The 23,675-nt window shown below is 38.2% G+C and overlaps 1 protein-coding gene across 1 annotated transcript in view; it reads right to left on the bottom strand.

The window, feature by feature from the left end:
* The window catches only part of AKAP13 (A-kinase anchoring protein 13), a 111,421-nt gene that overhangs the window by 50,082 nt on the left and 37,664 nt on the right, over positions 1-23,675 (bottom strand). The window contains exons 4-8 of the mRNA XM_065872946.1: positions 23,130-23,500; positions 15,447-15,639; positions 12,477-12,585; positions 2,859-2,901; positions 981-1,113 (exon numbers count right to left, since the gene is read on the bottom strand). Of these exons, the coding sequence (XP_065729018.1) occupies positions 981-1,113; positions 2,859-2,901; positions 12,477-12,585; positions 15,447-15,639; positions 23,130-23,500 (849 nt within the window). The remainder of the gene's footprint in view (positions 1-980; positions 1,114-2,858; positions 2,902-12,476; positions 12,586-15,446; positions 15,640-23,129; positions 23,501-23,675) is intronic.

Raw genomic sequence — 23,675 nt, 5'->3', positions numbered from 1 at the left:
TAATAGTTCACGATTTGCTAGACTCTTTGCATCTTTTCCAGTTTGCCCATTTTCTGTCCATTCTGCATTTGGGCAGGAGAAATGAAGAGAAAACACAATTCTGGTGGCAGGTTTTGTGGAAAAATTTATCTGAGTGATGACCAAATCTAGTATCTGCTAAAAGAAAGAGATCTTATTTACAAAACTCAGTAAAGTACATTGGCTCTATTTCTACCAGCCCACTTACCTAAGAAGCTTGTCTGCGTTTGCGCTGGTGGCGGGGGTGTGGGTGGCGTGGTGCATGCACTTTTACAACGATACCCTTGGCGTCCAGTGCTTGTTTATTCCCATACTTCTAAGTACGTACGTACCTGTGTATACGTGTCTAACACACACACACATATATAGTGATTCCTGTGCAAGAACTCCATAACTGATTTCCCTTTTTTTTTTTTCTTCTTACTTTGCTGGAGTTTGGGTGGGTGAATAGAGTGTAGGGGAGTGCGAGGCAGAAAGTTTTTCCCCACTAATTTGAAATGGAATCTTTTGGTTTAGCACCAGGAATTGGTATAAGAAAGTTAATGCCTTTTTTTTACCCCTTTCTTTCTAAAAATACATGAAAAAAATATTAGAAGAATAGTTATCTCTACGTGGGATTATTACAGGTAATTTTTATTTCCTTATTTTTACCAGATAAGGTACCTTACTCCTAGAAAAGGGAGATAATATCTACCATACACGGTTGTAGAAAGGATTAAATGAGATTCTATATGGAAAGTTCTTAGTCTATAGTAAAAACTCAATTGGTGGTATCGCCTCTTATTGTTATTTTCCTTGCTGTTAGTCTTCTTCAAATATTAGGCTATTCGAGCCAGCATCTCTGAACTTATTTCCACCTGTCCCCATCATTTAATTAGTTTCCTGGTGTGTGCAGGTTGTGCCTGGAGCCTACTGAGGGCCTGCTGAGGTGGCCACACAGAAGCGCCCACGAGAGTACTTACCCTGCTCTTCTTACTGCTGGACATTTTATTCTTGATGTAGCTGAACGTACGACTGACTTTTGTTCCACTCTTCCCTTCAAAGTCTTTCTTGGAGGGGCTTTGTGGCAGGAAATTAAAGTTCTCTTCTGTTATACTAAATAGAAAAAATAAGAGTTTTTAAAAAGATTACAGAAGTTGAGTTTTAAAAATTACAACGCTCTACATATAATTCTTTGTAACCATCGTCATGTATTAATTTTAGCTACAAGTCACAGCCAACTTATATACTCACATGAAAATGGGAAAAGGAACAAGAGGTGGACAGAGGCTGCTGAATGGTTTTATACAATAATATCTATCTGAGAACAGAGCACGCCAGAATGCCCATGTTCTAATGTCAAAGCTTGGCTAAGTTTTCTTGTATCACTTATTAGTGTTTTACTAATGGGTTTTTGTGATCTGATGATAGTCTAAAGATCAATTATTCATTAATTATTTTATCTGAAATTTTAAAATCTAAGCACCCATTTATAAACTTCTTTGCATTAAATACGTGTTTGAAAAGAAACCCGTATATGTGATGCAAACCCAGGAATTTTTATGACTGAATGGATATCCAAGTTCCCTAACAGCAGAGATCACACCTCTTTTTCAGTCCTCTGGCACACTGGACAATCAATACGTGAATTCAGCTATGCACAATTTTAGGCAGGCAAAACAGTAGGCCAAACTGACACCTAGTGTAGAAAGATCCATTCTAGGAGTTTCACAGAGATCCAGATGCACTGACCTACTTGTTTAGGACACCTGTATTCTAAGTTCACCCATGATGGGCATGTCTGGACCCTAGGAAATTCACAAAGGTTGATGTCTTCAAAGAATGCTGGGCCCTTGTACACATAATAATTTGTATACATATACAATTATGTACAGTTGTATACATAATCTATTATATAGAAATATTCATACTTTTCCTAGGTGTTCTCGAACAGTTATATTAGAAGTTTTCCATAGAAAGCAGCGTTTGCCTCAAGGGCCTCTGTGAGAGGGCAGACAGGCAGAACCACAAGGGCCCTAGTCAGTAGCTAAAGTCTATTTATATATAAAATATTGTTTACAGCATAAGGCAGTCTGTTACTAAGATAAAGGGGAAATGGTGTGAAAATCACCACTCTAGAAAGAACGAAGAATAGGTAAACTATGACAGAAGTGCAAAGAAGAGCACTCATATTGAGAGAGTTCTGGATCACTGAGTCACAGCTGACGCCTTTGTGAAAAGGAAGGCGACTTAAAAAACACTGTGGGGTAACAGTCAGAACCCCATTTACGCTTAAATTAGAATATTTAATCTCATAAGCTTGAAAAGAGGAATACAAAAAAAAACAATGAGTCAAAATAGCAATCTTTTGCCTGCTGTCAAGTAAAGAACCAATTCACTTATTTGGACAGAGGTGTGTACCATATCAATGTATACAAAAGAAAATAGCTTTAAAGCTTAAAATGGCTAAGAAGGCAGCAATACTGCATTAACACAAACACACACACACAAATTATGAAACAAAATGTTCTTAAGACTTAGGAATTATAAATTCCCATAAGCAAAGAGTGCAAAGTTCATAAAGCTAAATATAAGTGTATCCTTATGTGAATAAATGCAAACAATAATCTTTATTATTCAGATGGTGTAAAGAATAAAGGTGGAAAACTATTCAAGACGTTAATTAAAAAGGATATAGCCTTCATTAAAAAAACACTTCTAACCATTATTCCAAATTTATCAGTCAAGGAAGTAAGATTCCAATGAGCTCAATTAACGTAGCTTGCCTAAATGCCGTAAGACATTTCGGATTTCCTTTATTTCATCTTGGGAAAAGGAGTAACAAAATAAATATATAGTACCTCTCAGTCAGATTAGCATTGGTGCTGTGGAAGGGCCGTGAATCTAGAAAACAAGAACGGTAGAATAAAAGTTAGAACAAAAGGATTTTACCTGGGTAACAGACAAAATGTTTAACGTTTTTACGACTGACACAGATAAAGCAAAAATAGCCTTTGAAAGCCAGTGTGGGATGCCTTCTCCTCATGAGGGTTTGGAAGAGGGAAAATTAAAAATGAAACCCTCAAATCAGAACTGGAAAATTGGCAGCAGTGGGGAGTGAATTTCCCATGTGGAAAAAAATTTTAATCCAGGATTCAAGTAACCAAACAAACCCCAAATCAACTTAAAAAAAAAAAAAAAAAAGCTCAAATGCACGTTTAATTCCTGTTCTCGTGAAGGTACAGAGTCCATAGGTCATCTTTCTGAGATGATGTCAGGGGAGAAATATACAAAAGGAAATTAAATGCCATCCTGTATGCTGTTAATTTTGCTGTCATATATTTCTATGCTAAAAATCTAGCTAATATAGGTCTGATATTTTCTTAAGCATTCCTAGAAATGGATTAGTGAACAGGAAAGAGCATCAGAGCTAGCCTATAAGGTCTAGGCCCTGCCACTAATTTGGGGTGAGGTCTCTGGATTTCATTTCTTCATCTATGAAATAAAGAAGATAAAACAGATGCTAAGGTTCTTTCCAGGTTGATACTGATCAAATGAGTAGGCCAGATACATTTTTCCTCCTTCTACAACTATCAGACCGTAAACTAAAATGGGTCATTAAATCTAAGGCTAAGTCAGATAGGACAATAAGTAGAACAAATACAGAAGGAACAATACCATTATTTTACCTACGACATGTTAATCAAGGTTGAGCTACTTTAGGACTTAGATGAGAGAAAGGCCGCAATCACACAATGATTAATGGTTTCCAAGGTTTTAGGAGATCAGGTATAGAAACACTTTCGGTGTATGATTCCAGGTAGACAAAGGTTGCTCTGTATAACTAATGTTATAATGTGGACAAAACACACCCTTTCTCCTTGAGGTTACTGTGAGTAAAACTTTAATTTGATAGAGATTTGAAAATGTTCCACTACCAGACTACCAGCATTTGGAACTCGTAAAAACTCCAAATTGTTCCAGATTCTGAATAGAAATGCAAAGTTGAAGTTATTACTAACATACAGCCAACAGGTGGAAGTAATGCATGAGTAACTTAAAAATGAATTCTAAGTCTTCAAAAGATTGCCTTCTATAGTTTTTCCTTTTACGTATTTGGGGTTCTTCTTCTATTTCAGTTATAATGCGTGGTAACAGTAGCCAGAAGAAAGAGAAAGATGAAGAGTAAGATCTGGGATCTATCTTCCAGCTCTGCATGATCTAGGTGTGAAACCATCAGCATTTTAACAACAGAATGCCTTAATTTACTTAAACAAAAATCAAGGGTATGGTTTAGATTTGGGGGCTTTAAAAATTTTTCCACTCAAGGAGCCCTGAATGATATAAACGGCATTAAATTCTCTCAGGCTGCCAGGATTCTGTTGTGCACTTTATCAATTACCTAGTAAGTTACCACCCTAGTGATATGAACAAAGTAAAAATAAAACCCATAAAGAAAAACACCAACCAGCAGAGACCATGGCCAAGAATAAGCTCCCAGAAGGTCTCTGTCAAATAAACTAAAAACAAGTACGTGATTTGAATACTGGGAGAATCTATGACTCCTATAAGGATTTCCAACTTTTTGGCTGCTGAAAGGTATTTTAATTCATTTACTATGACCTCTGAGATGTGGTTCTGAAAAGTGATTAATCCACCAGTGTTTCTAAAATCAATGCCCCTGAAATTCCTAAAGTGTCATCAACTTTTCAGGGCATCTAAGAATATGATATAACCAATGTTACTTCCATGATATGATTGTAGAAATCTGTCATTGAAGTTAGCCTATGAAGTACTGTTGCACGTAAATAGCATATTTCAACTAGACCTTTTTTTTTTTAAAAGGCATGAAATAACCTGCAGACCTAATATAACAACATTCCAGGACTGGAACTACTGGATGGACACAGTCAATCTTTTTTAAAGTATGTTCTTTGGAACACTCGTCTCAGGAGATGTTACACATCATCATGAACATACTGTAGTTACCTAGGTTAATAAGTCTGGGAAACACCGCATACTGAATGCTGCCTTGGAAATTCACAATATACACGTTAGCCTTTGAAACCTGCTTAAACCAGTTTCCTAAATTTATATGGCCTAGAACCGGCCCTTTCTTTTTCTTCCTTTTCCCCCTTCCCCGTAATTCTCATTGTATTTTTGAGTTTAAGGAACACATTCTGAGGAATGCTGGATATTTGATTCAAAGGTTTCTTCAAGCTTCTATACTTTTATGATGACATCAGGTTGGACTAACTGAGTAACCAGTGCTGATTTACTGAATAACCAGTCATAATTTTACTAGTGGTAGAAGAAATACTACTGGGACCTTAGTTTTTTTTTTTTTTGCCGTGCTGACCTATTTCCCAGCATATTACAAATACTTTGAGATGAAACAGCTTTGAGAATTTCTGAACACTCAAAGTTGCAGACGGATTTTCACAACTTCCCTCCTATGACAACTGGTATAGACTGAATATCTTGTGTGCCTAAACCAAATGCCTTTTAATTGTGCGAAAATATTGAACATATAAGACCTTCATTTGTGCATAAGTCACTTTCCTTTAAGAACAATGCAAAATTGTCACCCTGAGCTTGATATTGCTTAAATATTAAATTTTAATATTTAAATAATTATTTAAATATTGCTAAAACTTAGGATCAGCAAGTGGTAGGGAATTAGGATGCTTAATCATATGGATATTGTAATTGCCTGAGGCTCATATGAGTTATATGAAATGAAAATAATTTATTATTTAACTTTATATTAGAAGTAGTTTTTCCATTAAAAATAGCAATCCTGGAATCATCTAGAAATCCTGCACAATTGAGAACAGTGATTTTCATGGGGGTGGGGGGGATTCATTTCCTCTCCAAACTTACTAAAACTGATACCTTATAAAGTTTTTAAACTAGGTTATTATCAAGTAACAATATAATAATCTGAAACCTACAGTGTAGTAAAAGGATTGAAAAATAAAAGTTCAAAAGGAGAAAAGGTAGGGAAACAAATATCTAACTTCCACCCAATAATCCATGTGGTTTAATCTCAAAGAAAAGGTATTCTTAAATAAATGGCCTGGGGGAGTTCCCTGGTGGCCCAGTGGTTAGGATTCCAGGCTTTCACTGCCATGGCCCGGGTTCAATCCCTGGTTGGGGAACTGAGATCCCACAAGCGGTGCAGCATGGCCAAGAAAACTCCAAAAACAAACAAAAAACTGACAAAATTAAAAAAAAAAAAAAAAAAAGAGAGATGGTCTGAAAGGTGAGAAGAAAAAAGTTTAACATTAGTTTTTAAGTATCACAAGTGGACATCTAGGTATCTGTCCCATGAGACAAAAAAAGCAAAATAATGAAAATGAAATTTACATGATCAAATGGAAAGTTTTGTGAAATTACTACTCAGCATTACAAAAGGTACAAGGTGGGATGGGAAGCCCTTATGCCTTTGAAGGTATCTCTGTTCTGAGAGGGTGTCTCAGGCCCTGGAATCAGGTCACTAGATCTGTCAGCACTGGTAGTGTAGAGACGACAAAAACTTTGTTGTTTTATCCAAATTAATTTTCAAAGCAAAGCATGAAGACGAATGATTTAGAAATGATGACATGCAAGGGGAGAAAAGTCCCCAAATTTCTTAGTACCAAGCCTACAGCATTTTCAGCACTGGTCAGGCACTGGAGAACAGCCATTGGACCCCAAAGTTGCTTACTTACTATGCAACTCTTCCTCCTCACAACTGGAGTAAGAAGAGCCAAGAGAAAAGAGAGTTTTAGACTTAAGGAGGAGCGGAGAGATGCTGACGGAGAAGGAGATCCGCCTTGTTGGCTGCATCTGCTGCTGGGCTGAGGAGTGGGTGGACAGAAGACGTTAGAGCACGCAGATCATACCAGAACAGAGTGAAAGGCACCTCAGACCCACAGTGCCGAGAATAATGTCACTGGCCTGGATGATTCCAGGAGAGGCTGTCGAGGTGGACAACGTAACATACTCACATTTTCATCTTTATTTCTGAATATGGCAGAATTCTAAAGCAGCTTAAGAAAATTCATCCAACAAATACGTACTTGTTAGATTATGAAAACACGAAGTATATTACTTTTCACAGTCATCATTTACAGCTGGAGTTTTTTTTTCCTTCAAAGTAAGGAAACGCCTGGAGTGGTGGTGTCCCTCAGGATCCCGTACTTGGCTCTCTTCCCCCTCACCCCAAACCCCCTCATTCACTGTCTCCCCTTCGAGTACAATCTGCATGTGATATAGTGGTGACTCCACAACTTTCTATTTTCAAGCCAGGTCTCTCCTTTGAATTCAAGCCTCATTCATCTCACTGCCCACCCGTGGGGGGATATCCCACAGCAGCTCAAACTGAACAAGTGCATATATCAACTTACCCCCTTCCTCCTGACCTGTTCCTCCTCCTTTATTCCTTCCTTTGGTGAGTGGTACCTAACATCTAACTAATTATCCAGAACACAAACCTGGGTACCATCCTTGAATCCTCTTATCACATCACTCAGTCCTTTTGATTTTGCCTTCTAGAATTCTCTGAACATCAACTTTTCCCCTACTGCCAGTGCTCTACGGCCTGGTTCAGGCCACCATCTACTCTCACCAGAATCCTGCAATAGCCTTCTACTGATCTACCAGCCTCTCCTCCCCAACACTTTCTTCAGTGTGGTCTCTCTGAAGTGTTTGAATCAATTAATTAATCAATTTAATCTACTTAAATCGCTCCATTGCCCTCAGACAAGAAGCCCAAATTCCTCAATCTAGCTTTCCACATACTAGTTCACCCAGCGAATTCCTAGACTCCTCTTGGTCTCGACTCTGGTATCACTTCTCCCCAGTAAGCCTTCTCTGGTGTCTCAAGTCGGAGGCTCCTAAACACCCAACGTTGCTTTCAGTTGCTGCATTTATCATCTTCTGTTACACTCAACTGTTCTCATGTCCATCAGCTTAAGTGTGGTGAGAAAAGGAACCGTGTCTGGAAGTTCATCCCTCTCCTTCCACTGTCCAGCCTGGTGCCTAGCAAAGAGTAGGTACTCAAATATTTATTGAATAAATAAATTAATAAATGAATTTCCTTTTGTCAGGCTTTCTAGAAGCTCAATAACCTAAATAAAATGAAGGAAAAAGCCCTGTATTTACCCAACACAAAAGCCACTCCACACCCCAGATAAATGCTAAGTGATGACAGACTGCAGGGTGCAGCCACTGCTCGTAACAGAGATCACCTGGCACAAATTCATGTACACTGGCTTTTTAGGCAGCGACGGTCGAGTACAAAAGTAAGATACCATTTTAATGTGTGTTCTAAAGTATTTCCAAATGTAAAGTAAATTTAGGAGATGAAAATGAGCTCTCTCATTACCCCAAATCTAAGAGTATCCCCTTCTTTTGTCACACGATCATGGATCATAAAGAGAAACCTACTTGTATGAATAAGGAGTATCTTCAACATATATGGAAAGAATATGTTCTGTTAACACAGGGATTCAATTTTCTAACATACTCAACTTTAATGACTACATATATATTCCAGCCTTGCAATATAATCAAAAAGACCAATATAAAAAGTCTATTTGCCTGACTTCATTTTTGTTCTGACAAATTTGTCAAATGTTATCTTCTCCAAACAGAACTACCCTAAGAAAATAAATGTAGTCCAATAAATTCTCATCCCACTGTCCAGTTAGAGAGAGAAACTAAGCACAGAAAGTAAAGATAAAATATCCTCATTAGCATCGATGCCTAACTTTCTATACGCCCACCCTGATCTTTGGTCACATGGATCATTTAGCTTTGAAGATCTGGTGCATTTTATATATGTAAATGCCACACTTCAAGTTCTTAAGACCCACTTAGCTTTTGTAGTCTAATGCAAGCTATACAATTACAAGCTAGTGTTGCCATCAAAACATGCATAAGGAACTTGGTCAATTCACACACCATGAGTGAAGGTCTGAGAATGATTCCAAGGACAAGTGCCATTTGTGAACACCGTTCTTTGTGATAACAAACCCTGAAAAATGAAGGGCAAAATGAAATCTCATTAAGAAGCCCAGGAGGTTAAATTGTCTAATGGGTGTCATTCTCTTTTTAATATTACCACCACTAATATGCTTAGCAGGGATACAACCAAATAGTTTACTGTTTCTAAGCATCTTCTGGGTGCAAGCAGTGAAAAGTTAAAAAATACAGTCTTGTTAAGGGATTGTCTGTAATAACTGAATTATTCCATACCTGCAAAAATAAAGTTTGTTTTTAAGCTCTACTGAGAAAACATCTGAGTCTCCTGGCAAGCTGTAAGTCTCCACTCAACCCTATGTTGGGAACACATTTCCTGGAGTGGTTCCTCTGAGGGCAGTCCTCCCCGGCATTTTCCCACACGACACACACAGCATCAGTGTTATTCTGATTCCCTAAAAAGATGAGCCGGCAAGATGCCTCTGTCATGTTGCCCCCACCAAGACAGCAAATCGAAGACATGGGCTAGGACAGCTTTCCTGCCCATTACGGTTCCTAAATCAGCTGTCGCCCATCTACTTTCCACCCCAGAGAATGACACAAAAATATTTTAGTTGTCGCCTTTATGTGGTATTGTCCTCTACATCAATGAATTTTTGAAACAGATTCCAGTTTGGGAATAATGCTGAGTTTCTCTGTTTTTCTAATCTGGCCAGTGACCCAATGATGGGATATTCCAGACAACAGCTCGGTGGACACACGTTTCCAGAAATGCTCAAATGGTAACAGCTATGAAAGGTTGTGGGAGAAGCAGCTAATTTCCTTCAAGGTAGAAGCTAGAACACAAGTAATAGCTGGGAAGTAGTGAGATAAGGCTGACTTTAGGAAGTATTTTGTCCCTAGACAAGCACAAGACACAGCCACTGAAAGAAAATGAGGGATCATGTTCTAGTTTCTTCATCATTGCTTAGACTCTGGTCAGAGAAAAACGGACCCCAGCACTGCCTGTACACTGTGAACTCATTCCATAAAGATAACAAATGCTTATCCTAAGCCAGGAAACACGCTAATGTGAATTTTAAATAAATTCAACTTAAGCCCTATCATATTATTAGCCCTGTTTAATAGTTCAAGGACCCAAGGTCACAAAGCCACTAAGTGTGCTTACAATAAAGCATTAGTTAAAATATCTTAAGTGTACCACACACTTTAGGCTTTAAAACCACTGGGTAGGTTTTAATTATGATAGTTTCAGCAAGGACGACCATAGCCAAAGATGACTCATGCAGAGTATTTAAGGGATCTGGAATGAAGATTTGTGTCTGCGGCAAGTCGAGAACTACCCAGTTACCCTGAGACTTAAAGGCACAGCATGCAAGATACAAGTTTTAGCCTTCTGTTTAACAGCCAGAATTTTTACATCTGCAAAAAATTTATGTTTCTAGAGCAGAATAAAAAAATACAGTGGGGTAAATTAATTGTATATGGGGAGGGACTAAGGAGAAATACTGTCATTAGAGTTGATGAGCCCTCCAATTATAGTATATGCTAACTTAGGGAAGTAAGTGGGGCTGGCTAATCATTCCAATCTGCACGAAATGTACATGACAAATCAGAATGAGGGTACTCTACTTTGATGAAAGGGTTGGACTCTTGCTCCAAGCTCTACTCATGACAGCAGTCAGCTACTGATCTCAGTACCCCTCAGTGAGCTGAGCCACAAGTCCCCAGCAACGAGATGTGCCAGAGTTCCTGGCGCTAGAGGACAGTGTTTCCTGGGGGTGACCCGCATCATTTAGAGTGCTGGTTAGCAACTGAAAGCACAGTCAAAAACCATCTTGTTTTTTGGAGGAAAAATAATGAAGTGTTTCATGTATGAGGCAAGAGAGTGTGTCACAGAACAATGGAAAAAGCTCTCTCTCCGGGCCACATTCTGTTGGTACTGGGCAGCTGTTGCTGCAGGAGCAGGCCCTTCACCAGGCCACGGGAGGAGGGGGTGCAGAGCTGAAACGCCTCACGGGCTGTCTTTGGTTATCAAGTTCTAGTTTTCTGGGTTCAAAGCCACTATAAACTATTTTGTTATAATAATTTTCATTCTATACCAGCAAAACCACTAACCCAAAGCCAAATCAAGACCAAACCAAACCAAACTAAGATCCAAACAAAAACAGGAACTGCTATTTCAGTCAAGTTCTGTGAGGCTGTACCTGTTATCTTGGGGAATAAGTCATTATTAGGCACCTTTAGTCCAACAGGCCAGACTGGTATTTTAAGTACTAATCATATGAAAATGAGGACGAAGTTAACAGAATTATCCATTATGCCTTAACTCCACCGTGGAAATTAAGAAAATGAGGCCTCTAGTAAGTCAAGAATGGAGACAGAACATCCCATTAATACAGGGCAGCTACTCCTGTCCTCAACTCTTTTAAGATGAGTTATAGATCAGGGGACGCTGAAGAAACACCAGAAATACCAGGAGGGGTTATACCCTTTGCTTCAGCCTCCTGAATACATGATCTTTCAGCAAAGAATGTAATGTACCATACTCTCTTTGATGAGAATTTAAATCTTTATATCAAGATCCCACACTGCAACTACTCATGAAAAAGAAATCTATTTTTAAAATAAAACAAAAAAAGTGGGGTTTCCCGAAGAAACCTTTCTGTGGCAAACATCTGGATCCAATTCAAATATGTTTTCGAGCATCTTTAATTTGCAAACGCTCTGTGCCTGTGGATGCCCGACGTCTCTACTAACTTTTATAGTCATGGATCCTGAATCTGCATACAGCTCCAGTAATCATTTTTGGCTGTAAGCCTTTTGGCATTTACTTAACTGACTAAAAATGTATCTCAGTCTCTCTCTGTCCTTCAAGAGCTTGACATTTTTAAAGAGCTCAGGAAACTAGTACTGGATAAAATGTGGATAATTGTACTGTGGTAATATAAGAAAATATCTTTGAGACATAAGAGCATTATATGTATAACTTACTTTCGGATGTTTCAGAAAAATCCTTAAGGACAGAGATAAAGACAGGGAGCAAGATGGATAAAACAAGTGTTAAGATAACATTTGGAGGCTCCAGGTCAAGAATATGTGATTATGTCTTTGTACTGTTTTTGCAACTATTTTAAAAAACAGTTATTTTTAACTAGAAAATAGTTATAAATAGTTAAAATATTTTTATTTATAAATAAAAAACAGTTATTTTTAACCAGAAGTTATCTCAAAATAGAAAGTTTTAAAAAATGTTTGTCAGGTTTAGGCCTAAGAATACAATGAATTTAATGTGTAAAGGAGATTTTTATGTAGTAAAAGGAGGAAGATCCCCAAACTGAACTCTGTATCACCTTTTTTGTAAATGATGAGCCATTCATTCAGAGGAACAGGCAGGCAAATGCTGTAAGGTAATGGCATAGGGTCTTAAAGTGGGGAAAAAAAAAAAAAGAGAGAGAGAGGAAAAATGTTTAAAATATAATATATTTAATTTAAAAAAGTAGTATACTCACTGTCCAACCCAGGATGGCTGATTGTCATTAATGAGATGGATTTTGTCAATGGAGAAGAAATGGCTGATGTACAGTAATTAAATCCCTGTTGTTTAGATCTGTGACATGTCTGTGAAGGAAAAAAAGTAAACAGGTTCTGAGTACCTGCCCTCATATTTCTAGATAAGCACCAAATTTTACATTCTGACTCAGCCTAGGGAAATAAGGCAGTACACAAGAGGAATAAGAGCACAGGCTTTGTAGTCAGAAGTCTCCCCCGCCACAAAACAGCTGCTCAACTTCGGAGAAGCTACCTAGCTTTTCTGAGCCTTAGTGTTCTTATCGGCAAAATGGGGACAGTTAGAGTATCCATCCTTTACAGTTGTCTCATAACCCTCATAATACCTAATGACGTTTCAAACTTCGTAAGTGCTTAATAAAACATCTACTGAATGCATAATCAGATAAAAATAATTTCACTGGAAATACCAAAACTACATATAGTTCTTGCTCTTTGAAAATCTAAATATCACTTACAGATATAGTAGGATACCAGTAATATTCTTATTTTAAAGAGTTGGAAACAGAGATACAAATAGAACGTATTTTAAGATCACAAGCAAAGTTGCCTGTGCATCTGGACAGAAGCCTAAATCATTTTCACTTCCTCTTCTAAGATTACACTGCTTCTACATGAACATGAGGGTGACTGGAATTTGACAACTGAACTCCCTCAGTAAATTCACAGCCACTTCAAGGCCATGTAATCCAACCCACTGCAGAAATTCCTGCAACAAAACCCATGACAGTCAACTAGTGTTTATTAGTATGCTTCCAGTGATGATGGGATCCCTCTCCTTTTGCTTTGAGAGAGGCCATTCTAATTGGCAACTAACTTTAATTACCATAAATCTCTTCCCTTCATAGTAGGCTGAAATCTGTGCATGTCGAAAGGGAAGCAATGAAAATCCGTTACCAGGGTGAACTCAATTGCGCCAAAGACTTCTGATTATTTAGAGTTTGTTCCATGGGTAACCATGGAGTCTGAGGCAAACAGCTGCTATGTTTTGAATACAACTGTGAGGTCTGAAAAATGACATCAGTGAAAGGCAGAGATCTTCAACAGGAAGTTGGCTGCAGGCAACTTGTGCACATCAGTGATACCAGCAGCTCAAATATCCACTCTGAGGTTACACACAAGATGGAAAACTATGGGTGGGCAGAACCCCTGGGAGACTAAGCACACAAGGTGCTACACTGTCAACAACTTCAGCTAGGCAGACTCAATCAGAAAGGCCATTAGAAAGACATCACTTACTATAAAACAGGGTCACAGATAAAATTCCTAGGAATGTCAGTTCAGGAAAGGTTATTACATAAACAATATGAAGAAAATTAAAGTGTTCTCATTTCCTCATTAAAAGTCATCTACTTCAAAGACATGGAAAAAAACAGTGAGACTAACAGTCTGGAATTCTGAGTTTGATACTGTTCAGCTAATAGCCAGTTACGAGGCTTAGGCAAGTCACTTAAATGGGCTTGAAGTTCTCACACACCAAAGCTTGAGCGGAATAGGAAGGGATGTACTGGCTCTAAGTCTATGATTCTGTTCACAAGCACACAATTTTTGGTATTTTATGTGGTCCTACAAATGACTTCCAAAGGATTCTATACAGGTAAAATGCAACTTTTTCACTTGTCAGCCTTTCCACTTGTCAGAGATGCTCTCGGTAGTCACCAAATTACAGTTTCCTATTTTTTTCCTCCCTCTTCCTGTTACCGTTAGGCTAAATAAATCTAAACCATTTACTTCAATGAATATATTCTCTGTATTCTTGTTATTTTTCTTAACTTTTTCTATAAGGTATCAGGCCAAGCAGCCACGGGTGGGGGCCAAAAGGAGGTAAAATTCCTTTAGGCCTTCAATTGCATTTTCCTTAGGCCTAAATTCTCTTAGGCCTTCACATGAGCATAAGCGATACATTCATTACCAAGGTAATCCTCTAGTGACAAATTTATATTTGGTCATATCATTGCTATGTAGCAGGATGTAATAAAAAATTAAATTTCTACACAAAACCTTAGTCACTGATTCAAAGAACCGGTTAAGGTTTTTGTTTGTTCAATTTGAAATGTTTCCTTACATTTCTATCTAAAATGCCAGTCACCTATTCAGAGACAGGTGTTTAACTTTTTTGTTTGTTTAATTAGACATGTTTCATTTGACTGTGTATCCCGGAATCCTCCCAGAAGTTAATCCAAAGTCTCCTCGGCCGAAGAGGAGGAAAAAGGACTCAGTGGGGTAGGATGCTAGAAAAGCATACGATTCAAATTCTCAACTCAAAAACTCCCTGATGGTAAGTGATAAAGAGAAGATGAGAACTAAGAAAAAGTCACTTGGTCTGGTGGAAAAGCAAGCCCAGGACCCTTCAAGACAGGAATTTCAAGAGCGTGATAGTGGTGGACATTAGGTGGGGAGAAAGAGAAGGCAGGGAGTGCAGACGCTGTCTCAAGTAGCTTGGCAGTGATAGGAAGCAGAGAGAATACTTAGTTGTTGCCTAGACAATGCGATGAGACAAAGAATTTTTCTTCCCCAGGAAGGAGAAACTTAGGATATGTTTTTGAGAATTGGGAAATTTAACAATGGTAAGTAATACACTTCAAGACTCATTTTACTACTGGCGTGGTAAAAGAAGTCCTCAGACAAGAAGAAAAACTCAATTTAATATCCTGGATACTCTCCTAATTTCAAAATGTTTGCTTTGCTGGAATATTTAAATCTATGCAGATTAATGGCATTCTCTAATTAGTATTAAGTGCTAAAAAACTGCTGTGTGCTACACTGAGAATATTATATAGTGGGTAAGTAATCATAGCCCCTAGCCTTATATTAACATAAATCTTGCCTTCTTTGTTCCTAATATGAGGACCTATTAGGGAAATAAAATTAATTTTTTCCAAATTAGCAACATATACCCATTTCAGCCTTACCTGCTGATCAAACATCCTATGTTCTCTCTGGCCTGATTCCAGATCCTCTTCTGAAAGTGACACCAACGAATCACCCCTTTCCTCGCCACTAAAAGGGTGTCTGAGCTCTTTGGTGTTCGAAGAGTTTACTTCCAGAGATGAGGATGGCTTGTTTCCAATACCAGCTCCTCCTGTCAAGCCTTCTAGACTGAAACTGAACACAGAACCAAGAGTTAATTCATTCTATTTCTGAGTTTCAGAAAGGAAGGAGGATACAAAATCCCTTTAGCTGTATCTCCCTTGCTCATAACTATTTCTATGTCACCCAGCAAAACCATCTGCAAGGGCATGGCCATGAGCGCCACCTACCATTCTCCACAAATATCCTGGTATGCTGAGAAACACACTGCACTTAAGATTTTTTTTTTAAAACCTCATTCAACTTATTCAAATGCTGAACCACTTAAGGTCATTTTCTCAGATATTTTTCAATATACCATATGGACAGGCCACATCAGCTTACTGATCTTTTATTCATGTGTGTTTTTTTCCCTTGATCTGATGTGATCAATCTTTGCCAGAATATGAACTCTGCAAATGCCAAAGAATGAAATGGCACAGAGAGAATATGAGCATAAGTAACTTCCAGAAGGCAAAGAGGGAGACCTAGACTTGCCCTTGCATCCATCAAGTGGACCTTTATAACTTTACATTCAACTATAGTCTAGTTGACCTTTATAACTTCACAGGTATGCATCCACCCCCAGAAATCCCACATTACGTAGGAGCATTAATATCTGTGCACACCTGCCCGGACAACAACTGCTTTGACAGGTTTCCTGAGAATTGTTAGCTGCAGACAGGCACATGTGACATCTTAAAGGGCAAAAGCTGAAAAGCTACTGCACCTAAAAGAGGTTTAATCCCCGCCCCCCCCCTGCTTGCTTAATACTGACAAAGGGGAAAAAAGCAAACTTAAGTTTTGGTATCTAAAATGGGATCCCTGGAATAGACTATGTGGTTTGCGGAATGAAAAGCATTTTTTTCGTAAGCAGGAGGCTATAGAGAGAGGTTGGCCATCTATCATCCTTGGGGTTGCTAGTCAGAATAATTCACATCCGGTTACAACTGGATCTCAGAATACAGCTGTAGCGGACCATGTCCTCAGTTACAAGCATCTGGAATTGTATTTGAAGGTATACTGAAGCTATTTAGTTATCTCTGCTCAAAGTTAATTGCTACAAAAAATTTATGTATGCCAGTCTAGAAGGGTTTCTATTCGCTCTTTTTCCCCATGAATTACTTACTATGAACTGAAACCGTATGCCTCTATTTTCTTGAGTGAGTAAATTAAACAATGGACTTTGTTTTTCTTATTTCAATATGACAATAGAAATCATGACTAACTACACATAAATGTCTCTGTAAAACTCATTTTCAATAGCAGGGATAAGAAGACAGACTAAGTGAAGAAATTTAGTTTTCTATTATGAATTATTTGTAAAGCCTGGGAAAGGCAGATCTATGCTTACCACAAAAGTTAAACCTGAAAATGTTTTAGTAATTAAATCTGGCTGCTTAGTTGAGAGAAGAATATGCAGTGATGAGGAATCTGTGAGCTTGGAATCTAAACAGATTGGTTGGTGGTCTTTTGTCACCTTGTTATACAGCAACAACTAACACAACATTGCAAAGCAATTGTATTCCAGTAAAGATGTTAAAAAAAATAAAGAGATTGGTGGATTTGGAAGTGTAAAAAGATGAGTGCCTCTTATTAGCTGCCTTATTTCTGTTATTTTTTTCCTCAGGATGTAGGAATTCCTAGGATCTGGGAATTAGGACAGATCAAAACAAACAGAAAAGTGATTTATCATACCACGGAGACAAGTCTGTGCAGAAAACACCAAATCTATAGCCACTTGAGCCAAAAAGGATGCGTCAGGGTATATACCATCTAACTCCTAGGCTGTACCCCTTCAACTGGATCAGTGGTGCCCACAGCAGAGGCAGCAGAACACTGCGCTCACAGCCAAAGCAGGCTGCCATATGCATTCTAGCCACACAGAAGCCAGCTCCAAGCCAAAAGCTCAAGTGCCGTATTTTATGATTCCCCCTTTGGTGGCTGGACACACAACAATACCATACCTTCTGTAATTAAAGTCGGCACTCAGAGCAGCAGAGTATTGCACACCAGAAGGACACCAGCTCATACTGGGGATGACATCAAAGGAAGAAACAGAAATGGAAGAAGAGGAAACAGGGATGGGATTATTAGGTTTAAAAAGAAAGGGCATGGTTAGAGACAAACGGATTTATCTGATTATCAAAAAATTAGGAATGTAACATTGATTTAGAACTTAGAAAATGCCTGGAACAAAAAACATGGAAACTTAAAATTGTTCTACTGATGTCTATCTACATAATGTGTTGGAAATGACTACGTGAATTCTTTACAGGATAACAAGTCCAATCTTGGAAAACCAAGAATTCCTTCTAGAGAACACTGAACAGAGAATCCACCCTACATGTGGCTTCTTCTTTGTTCCAACCTCCACCACTGGGGACAATCTCTCTATACATCCCACCACTCCTACAACTCCCTTACCACAGTATCTCCAATCCTTAACTAAAAGGAACGATGACAAACTGCACTAGGGTAGGCTCACTGAGTCATCAGTTTTTTTCATGTTTCCATTAAGGATCCATCTAAGCCAGACAGTTCATATATCTTTCATAATGATATCCAATCAACACTTAGATTCACCTTCAAACCCTATTCACTAGGCTTGTAAGCTAAAGATAAAGCATATAACAATGATCCTGTTTCCTTGTATTTTAATGATAATGAAGGGATTTCTTTCCTTAAAAAAGAAAAGGGATTTTATAGTACTGAGTGAGCAATGTGTCTCTTAATTTTAGGTTTGTATCCACTTTCCCACAAGATTTTAAAAAATCCACTTGATCATCTATTTCCTTGACTATCTCAGCACTGATATTTATTCTCAAGCAGCAAGAACAGAAAATCTGGGGTTGGAAATGCTAAGTAAACATAACCAGCCAAAAAATAACCAATTCAAAATATGAGATACTCTGTGAAAGGAGCTGCATCCATAGGAGAGGATTTCTGATTAACAAAAGCTATCATTTAAAAAATAACACTGCTACTACCTTGGCCTTAAGGTCCTCAGTGACATGCTTTGGTTTTAAGAAGGGGGATAACAGTAAAACCAATCAGCTTCCTGAAGCTTCAAATGGGAAGACCTACAGACACCAAAAAAAACCCACCTTGTCTTGAATACAGCTAACTCTGTTTTGTTGACAAGTGGGAGGTTTTTGACAGACGAAAAAAGACAAGGAAAATGGTGGGAGAATAAATATGAGCTACCTCTATGGATCCTCTAAAAGTAAATCTTTAAAATAATATCATTAAAAATAATTTAAATGGTAAAACATTTTAAACCAGATTAAATTAATAGTACAAAGCTCACAAATGCAAAAGCAGATAGTGGAAATACACACCTGAGACATGTCTCTACTCGTCTGCTAAGCAAGACCAGACTGACTTATAATTTACTTGTGTGAGGGAAGCAAGACTTGATATAGTTTGCAGACACACATGAGATTCAGAAGCCCATTCTTTGAAAATTAATTTTATATCTCTAAACTGTTAATAAAAGGTATATTATGCCTAAATAGCCAATTTATTAAAAACAGAATGGAGAAAAAAATCAGTAACTGAATATATTTTGCCGATTTATCATTCATGAAAAATAAAATATTGTCTTTCTTCCTATAGATTTAAACTTCCCTTTACTCTCAGAAAATGACAATGATGTGAGAGACTGGGATGAAATTTAGGATGAAGAGAATGAAGAACAACAGGGAGACAGAAACCATGTCCGAAAAGCTTTTCTAAGGATTCAGGAAGGAAGCTGCAGATGGTCCTACAGTAGCAGAAAATTCCTTTCACAACTAAGAGTATTTCTGAGAGCATCATAATTTCCTCAATTCCTCAACTGGGGGGAGGTAACAATTCATGGTTCTTTAGCTTTGAGATTTAGTAGTTCCAGATTTAAAAAACAAGAACAAAAACAAGTATCCCGCTCCCCCCACCTTTGAATACTTGTTGGAACGTTTCAATTTTAGTAGCTAAGGCTTAATACAAAATTTAAAATTATAACCCATGTTCTTCCTACAGAAATATGACTAGGGATGAAACCGTCACTGGACCTGCTGTGATGGCCGTATCTACATGCTAACCTGGACTGTATCCAGCAACCTGTCATCTTCCAGTGTCATCCAGTGCATGATTTTAATAAGTCCATACTGGAGAGTTTAAAAGAAAGTCAGACAAATATATCTCTAAAGGTTTTAGATACTTCTACTGAAAAAGGCATTTAACAACTTGTTCCCCTGGAGAAAAACTTAACCAGGTTCATGATTATCTAAGATTCATGAGAACATCTGTATTTGAGTTCAACTCTGTGCCTAAAATCTGGAATTAAAGGAAACACCCACTTGAAAAAGATGAAGTGGGAAAGAAAGACTGTTATTTGCCTGCTTCCCAACAAACAGCTTCAGCTAATAGTTAAAAATACCTTTTTACAAGTATCTCCTAATATGAGACACTAACAGTAATCAAACCATCGTTTTTAGACTTCTAAATTTTTTTCCAAACAAGGGAAGAAAAAGTCACAAATGACTTCTGTACGGTAAATATAAAACAAAACTCAGCATTTGAACAATTTAAAGCAAATCAGCACTTTCTGGCTAGAAATGACTTTTCAGCTTATAAATCACTATAATTTTTAGCTTCAAAATTTTATGTGACAAAAAATAATTAAGGAATTGAAAGACTGAGAGGGCCCCTGAGAAATCAGCTGATGCCTCTTACTTGCTTTAAGGAATGACCACATCAGCAGTGGAATGGAGAGCGCCAGGTGGCCTAGGAAGACAGGCTTTCATCACATTATTAAAGAACATGTTGAAAATATTTTAGGGCCTGTACATGAGCACACTCATGTTTCTGGTTCTTTCCCTTTTTTTGGAAAGAAAGAAAAAGTACTCCCCAGGGTCCATTACATAGGCACAACAGACACTTCTTTGAATTCTCCTGGATAAAGTTGGGGAGACCCTATTATCAAAATGATCTGAACACCAAAAAGCACAAGATGGAAAAAATATGTTTTAAATTGTTTTTCAAAAAATAAAAGTAGAATAGGAGAAAACTTCAAATTCGAGAAACCATTTCATATGGAATGGACATTAGCAATTAATAAGTACCTGTATTTTATTTGTCTGAAGCAGACATGACATTACTTAAAAATAGACTGTTTAATCATAGATGAAGCAGAATGAGATGCTTGTTAGTATAAGCTCAAAGGCAAACAGTTAGTCCATCAAGTTAGTGACATCAAGTTAGTGAACTCTGTACCTTCTCCTATGAATGGGAGGTCTCCTGACAACATCCCCAAGAACTCGCATTGAACTGAAAATGAATGGTGGAAGAGGTCAGTGTCGAGTTGAAATAAAGTGGATACAAATGCATGAAACATACAGACATCACACTGGGAAGAGACACAATGGCCAAAGAGAAATAGTTCAGGGAGTAAGGGAATGAAAGAATGTGGAATCAGGAAAACACCATGACCAAAAAGGCCTGATAATTTCTGAGAAGGGCTACTTTGCTCTCTCCTTGCTCCAAGGAGTTAATCAGGTGACCAAGAATGAGGTTTATTAAATTATAAAAGTAAAAGGATTTTTAAAAAAGGCCATTCAAACTTTTAAAAGGGTTTTCTTAAGACTCTACAATTCAGGTTACACTATATGTAGATAACACTATAAGAATTAGTCAGACTAATTAAAGTGAACCCTAACTCTCATTCCATTATCTCCAGAGGTACTGGCACAGTGGTGCTAAGCAATCCTTAATGATAAACTCAAACAGGAGGTTCCACGGTATCACATAGGTTGAAAATATAAACAATTTAGGTGATATGGTTCTAATCTTAGCTCAGTCCTAAAATCATGTAATCTTGGGCAAAATCATTTAATCTGAGCTTCAATTTCCTCATTGGAGCTACATGACCCATGAAGTCACATCTAGCTTGGAAATCAAAGTCATGGCAAAGGGATCCATAGTGGTTTATAAAGGAAAACAGATTATATATAAAATAAATCCTCATTTCTCAATGTTGCCGTCATCTAAGACAAGTATATCCTGTCAAGAAGCTTCTCTTGCTTCAGGAAGGTAATTCTGGCTGTAGGGATCATTCCCCCAACCTTATTTTTTCTTGTGGTGTGAATGCTTAAAAAAAAAAAAAAAAAAAAGTACAGCTTGAATAAAGCTGGGAAGGAAAGCTTTTAGGAACTGCTTTTTACATAATCTAGGATTTCAAATATATATAAAAACTGCCCATCAGATAAAGCAACCGCTTATTTTTAAGCTTAGCATTCTGAGCTCCACCCCAGAATAATACGGAGTTCTAGAAAGAGCGCCTGACCAGGAAACTGGAAACCTGGATCCCACTGACCTTGGGTAAATGATATAAACTACCTGCAGAGTCTCATCTGCAAAAATGGGGTTAATCCCACCTGACTCATGAAGAGGTTGCAACATTACACGAGACAATGTGTTATTAAAAGAATCTGAAAAGGGTAGCAAGTCAGGAAGGTGTAAGATATGATGAAGGCAGGGACTTTGTTCACCTCTGGGTCTCCAGAACGTAGAAATGCCTGACGTGCAGGCGGTGCTTAATATATGGTGGCCGAATAAAAGAATAAATGAGCAAGTGAATGTGATCAGATTACATGTACTTACAGCTATGAGCCAAAATATTAGGAGTGCAAGGAATTTTTAAAAAGCAAATAAACCGATAATTGCTGCTGGTGAACCGTTCTATCAATTGTTTTACACTGTCAGCCTCCTCCCTTGGCTGCTTGTCCTCATTAAGAAAGTAGCTTTGGAGCAGGCACACCTTTGCACATACAGTAGGCATCATGGCACTTGTTCTTTACACTTAAAGCCATCTGCTTAAATTCATCTAGGCAGCCAATGGTCAGAAGCCAATCCAACTTTTCTTAGAGCCTGCTTCCAAACTGAAGGTATGAGACTGGGTGGCACTTACAAGAGAGCCCCAAGACTGAGTGATACATGGAAAAACAGTAACAATTGAATGATTATTATGATCTCTTAAGGATTAAACACTGGTAATTTAGACTTCATCAAAACTCTCTGCACTAGAAACAGATGGCAATTTCTATGAAGCACCGTGAAGACTTAGATGCGTTGAGACTTTAAGAATTCATGTTTATTTCTTAATTCAAAACTGACATGAAACTATCCCCCCCCCCCAATTTTCTAATCTCTGAATTTCATGAACAAATCTGGCCTGAACAAATGCTACCATTTATTAAACACCCACGTGACTGACATATTTCACTTGTAATCTTTATTATTACAAATATTCAGAAAGGCAGGTGTTTTACAGATGAGAAAGTTAAAGCTCAGAAGGGTCAAGTAACTTGCCAAGGTTATCCACATAGAAAGTTATAGAGCTAGAGTTTAAACACAGATTTTCCTGATTCCAAAGCCTATATTCTTTCTTCTATACCATGGTGTCTCCTAAAATCTTTTACTAATAATACCACCAAATCAAAAGCAAGCAGACACTGAGAGACTAGACAAACAGCCTGCCATCTCACCTCCGGTGGTTCATTTCTGCGTCACTGGCTGCGTTCTTCCCAGGACCCCAGCTGTGCCTCCGGAAAGGGGACAGAGAGCGCATAGAGCTCCTCAGGACAGAGCAGTTCGCAGGCACTTCAGTGATGCTGTCCATCTCCTCCTCTTCCATCTCACCTGAGCCAGCAGGCTCACTCTCACTCTCTCGACCCTCAGCTCCCACCCCATGGTTGTAGAAACCATCAAGACATTGCTGGTCTCTGGACCTGTTCAAATTTGAAATCTGGGGGAGGGACACATCACTGCCATGAGAAGAATGTCGATCCAAGGACGCTGTGTCATCGGTGGAGGAACTGGATCCAGTGATATCACAGGCCAACTGTTCTTCCTCAGGCTGTAATGGAGAGAAAGCACGTATGGTTGGAAATGGCAGGACCAAGCAGACAGCTCTCTGTTATTCCCCAGCGAGCCAATGCCTTTACAGTGGGTAGGACAGGCAAGATCACAGTTGGCTTCAAACAGATTTCTTTCTTAAAGCATGATCACAGATGGATTTAAACAGCCTCCAG

The sequence above is a fragment of the Phocoena phocoena genome, chromosome 2, assembly GCF_963924675.1.
Source record: "Phocoena phocoena chromosome 2, mPhoPho1.1, whole genome shotgun sequence".
Classification (NCBI taxonomy): Eukaryota; Metazoa; Chordata; class Mammalia; order Artiodactyla; family Phocoenidae; genus Phocoena; species Phocoena phocoena.
Note: the sequence above shows the minus strand (reverse complement) of the source record. Positions and strands in the feature narration are given on the sequence as shown.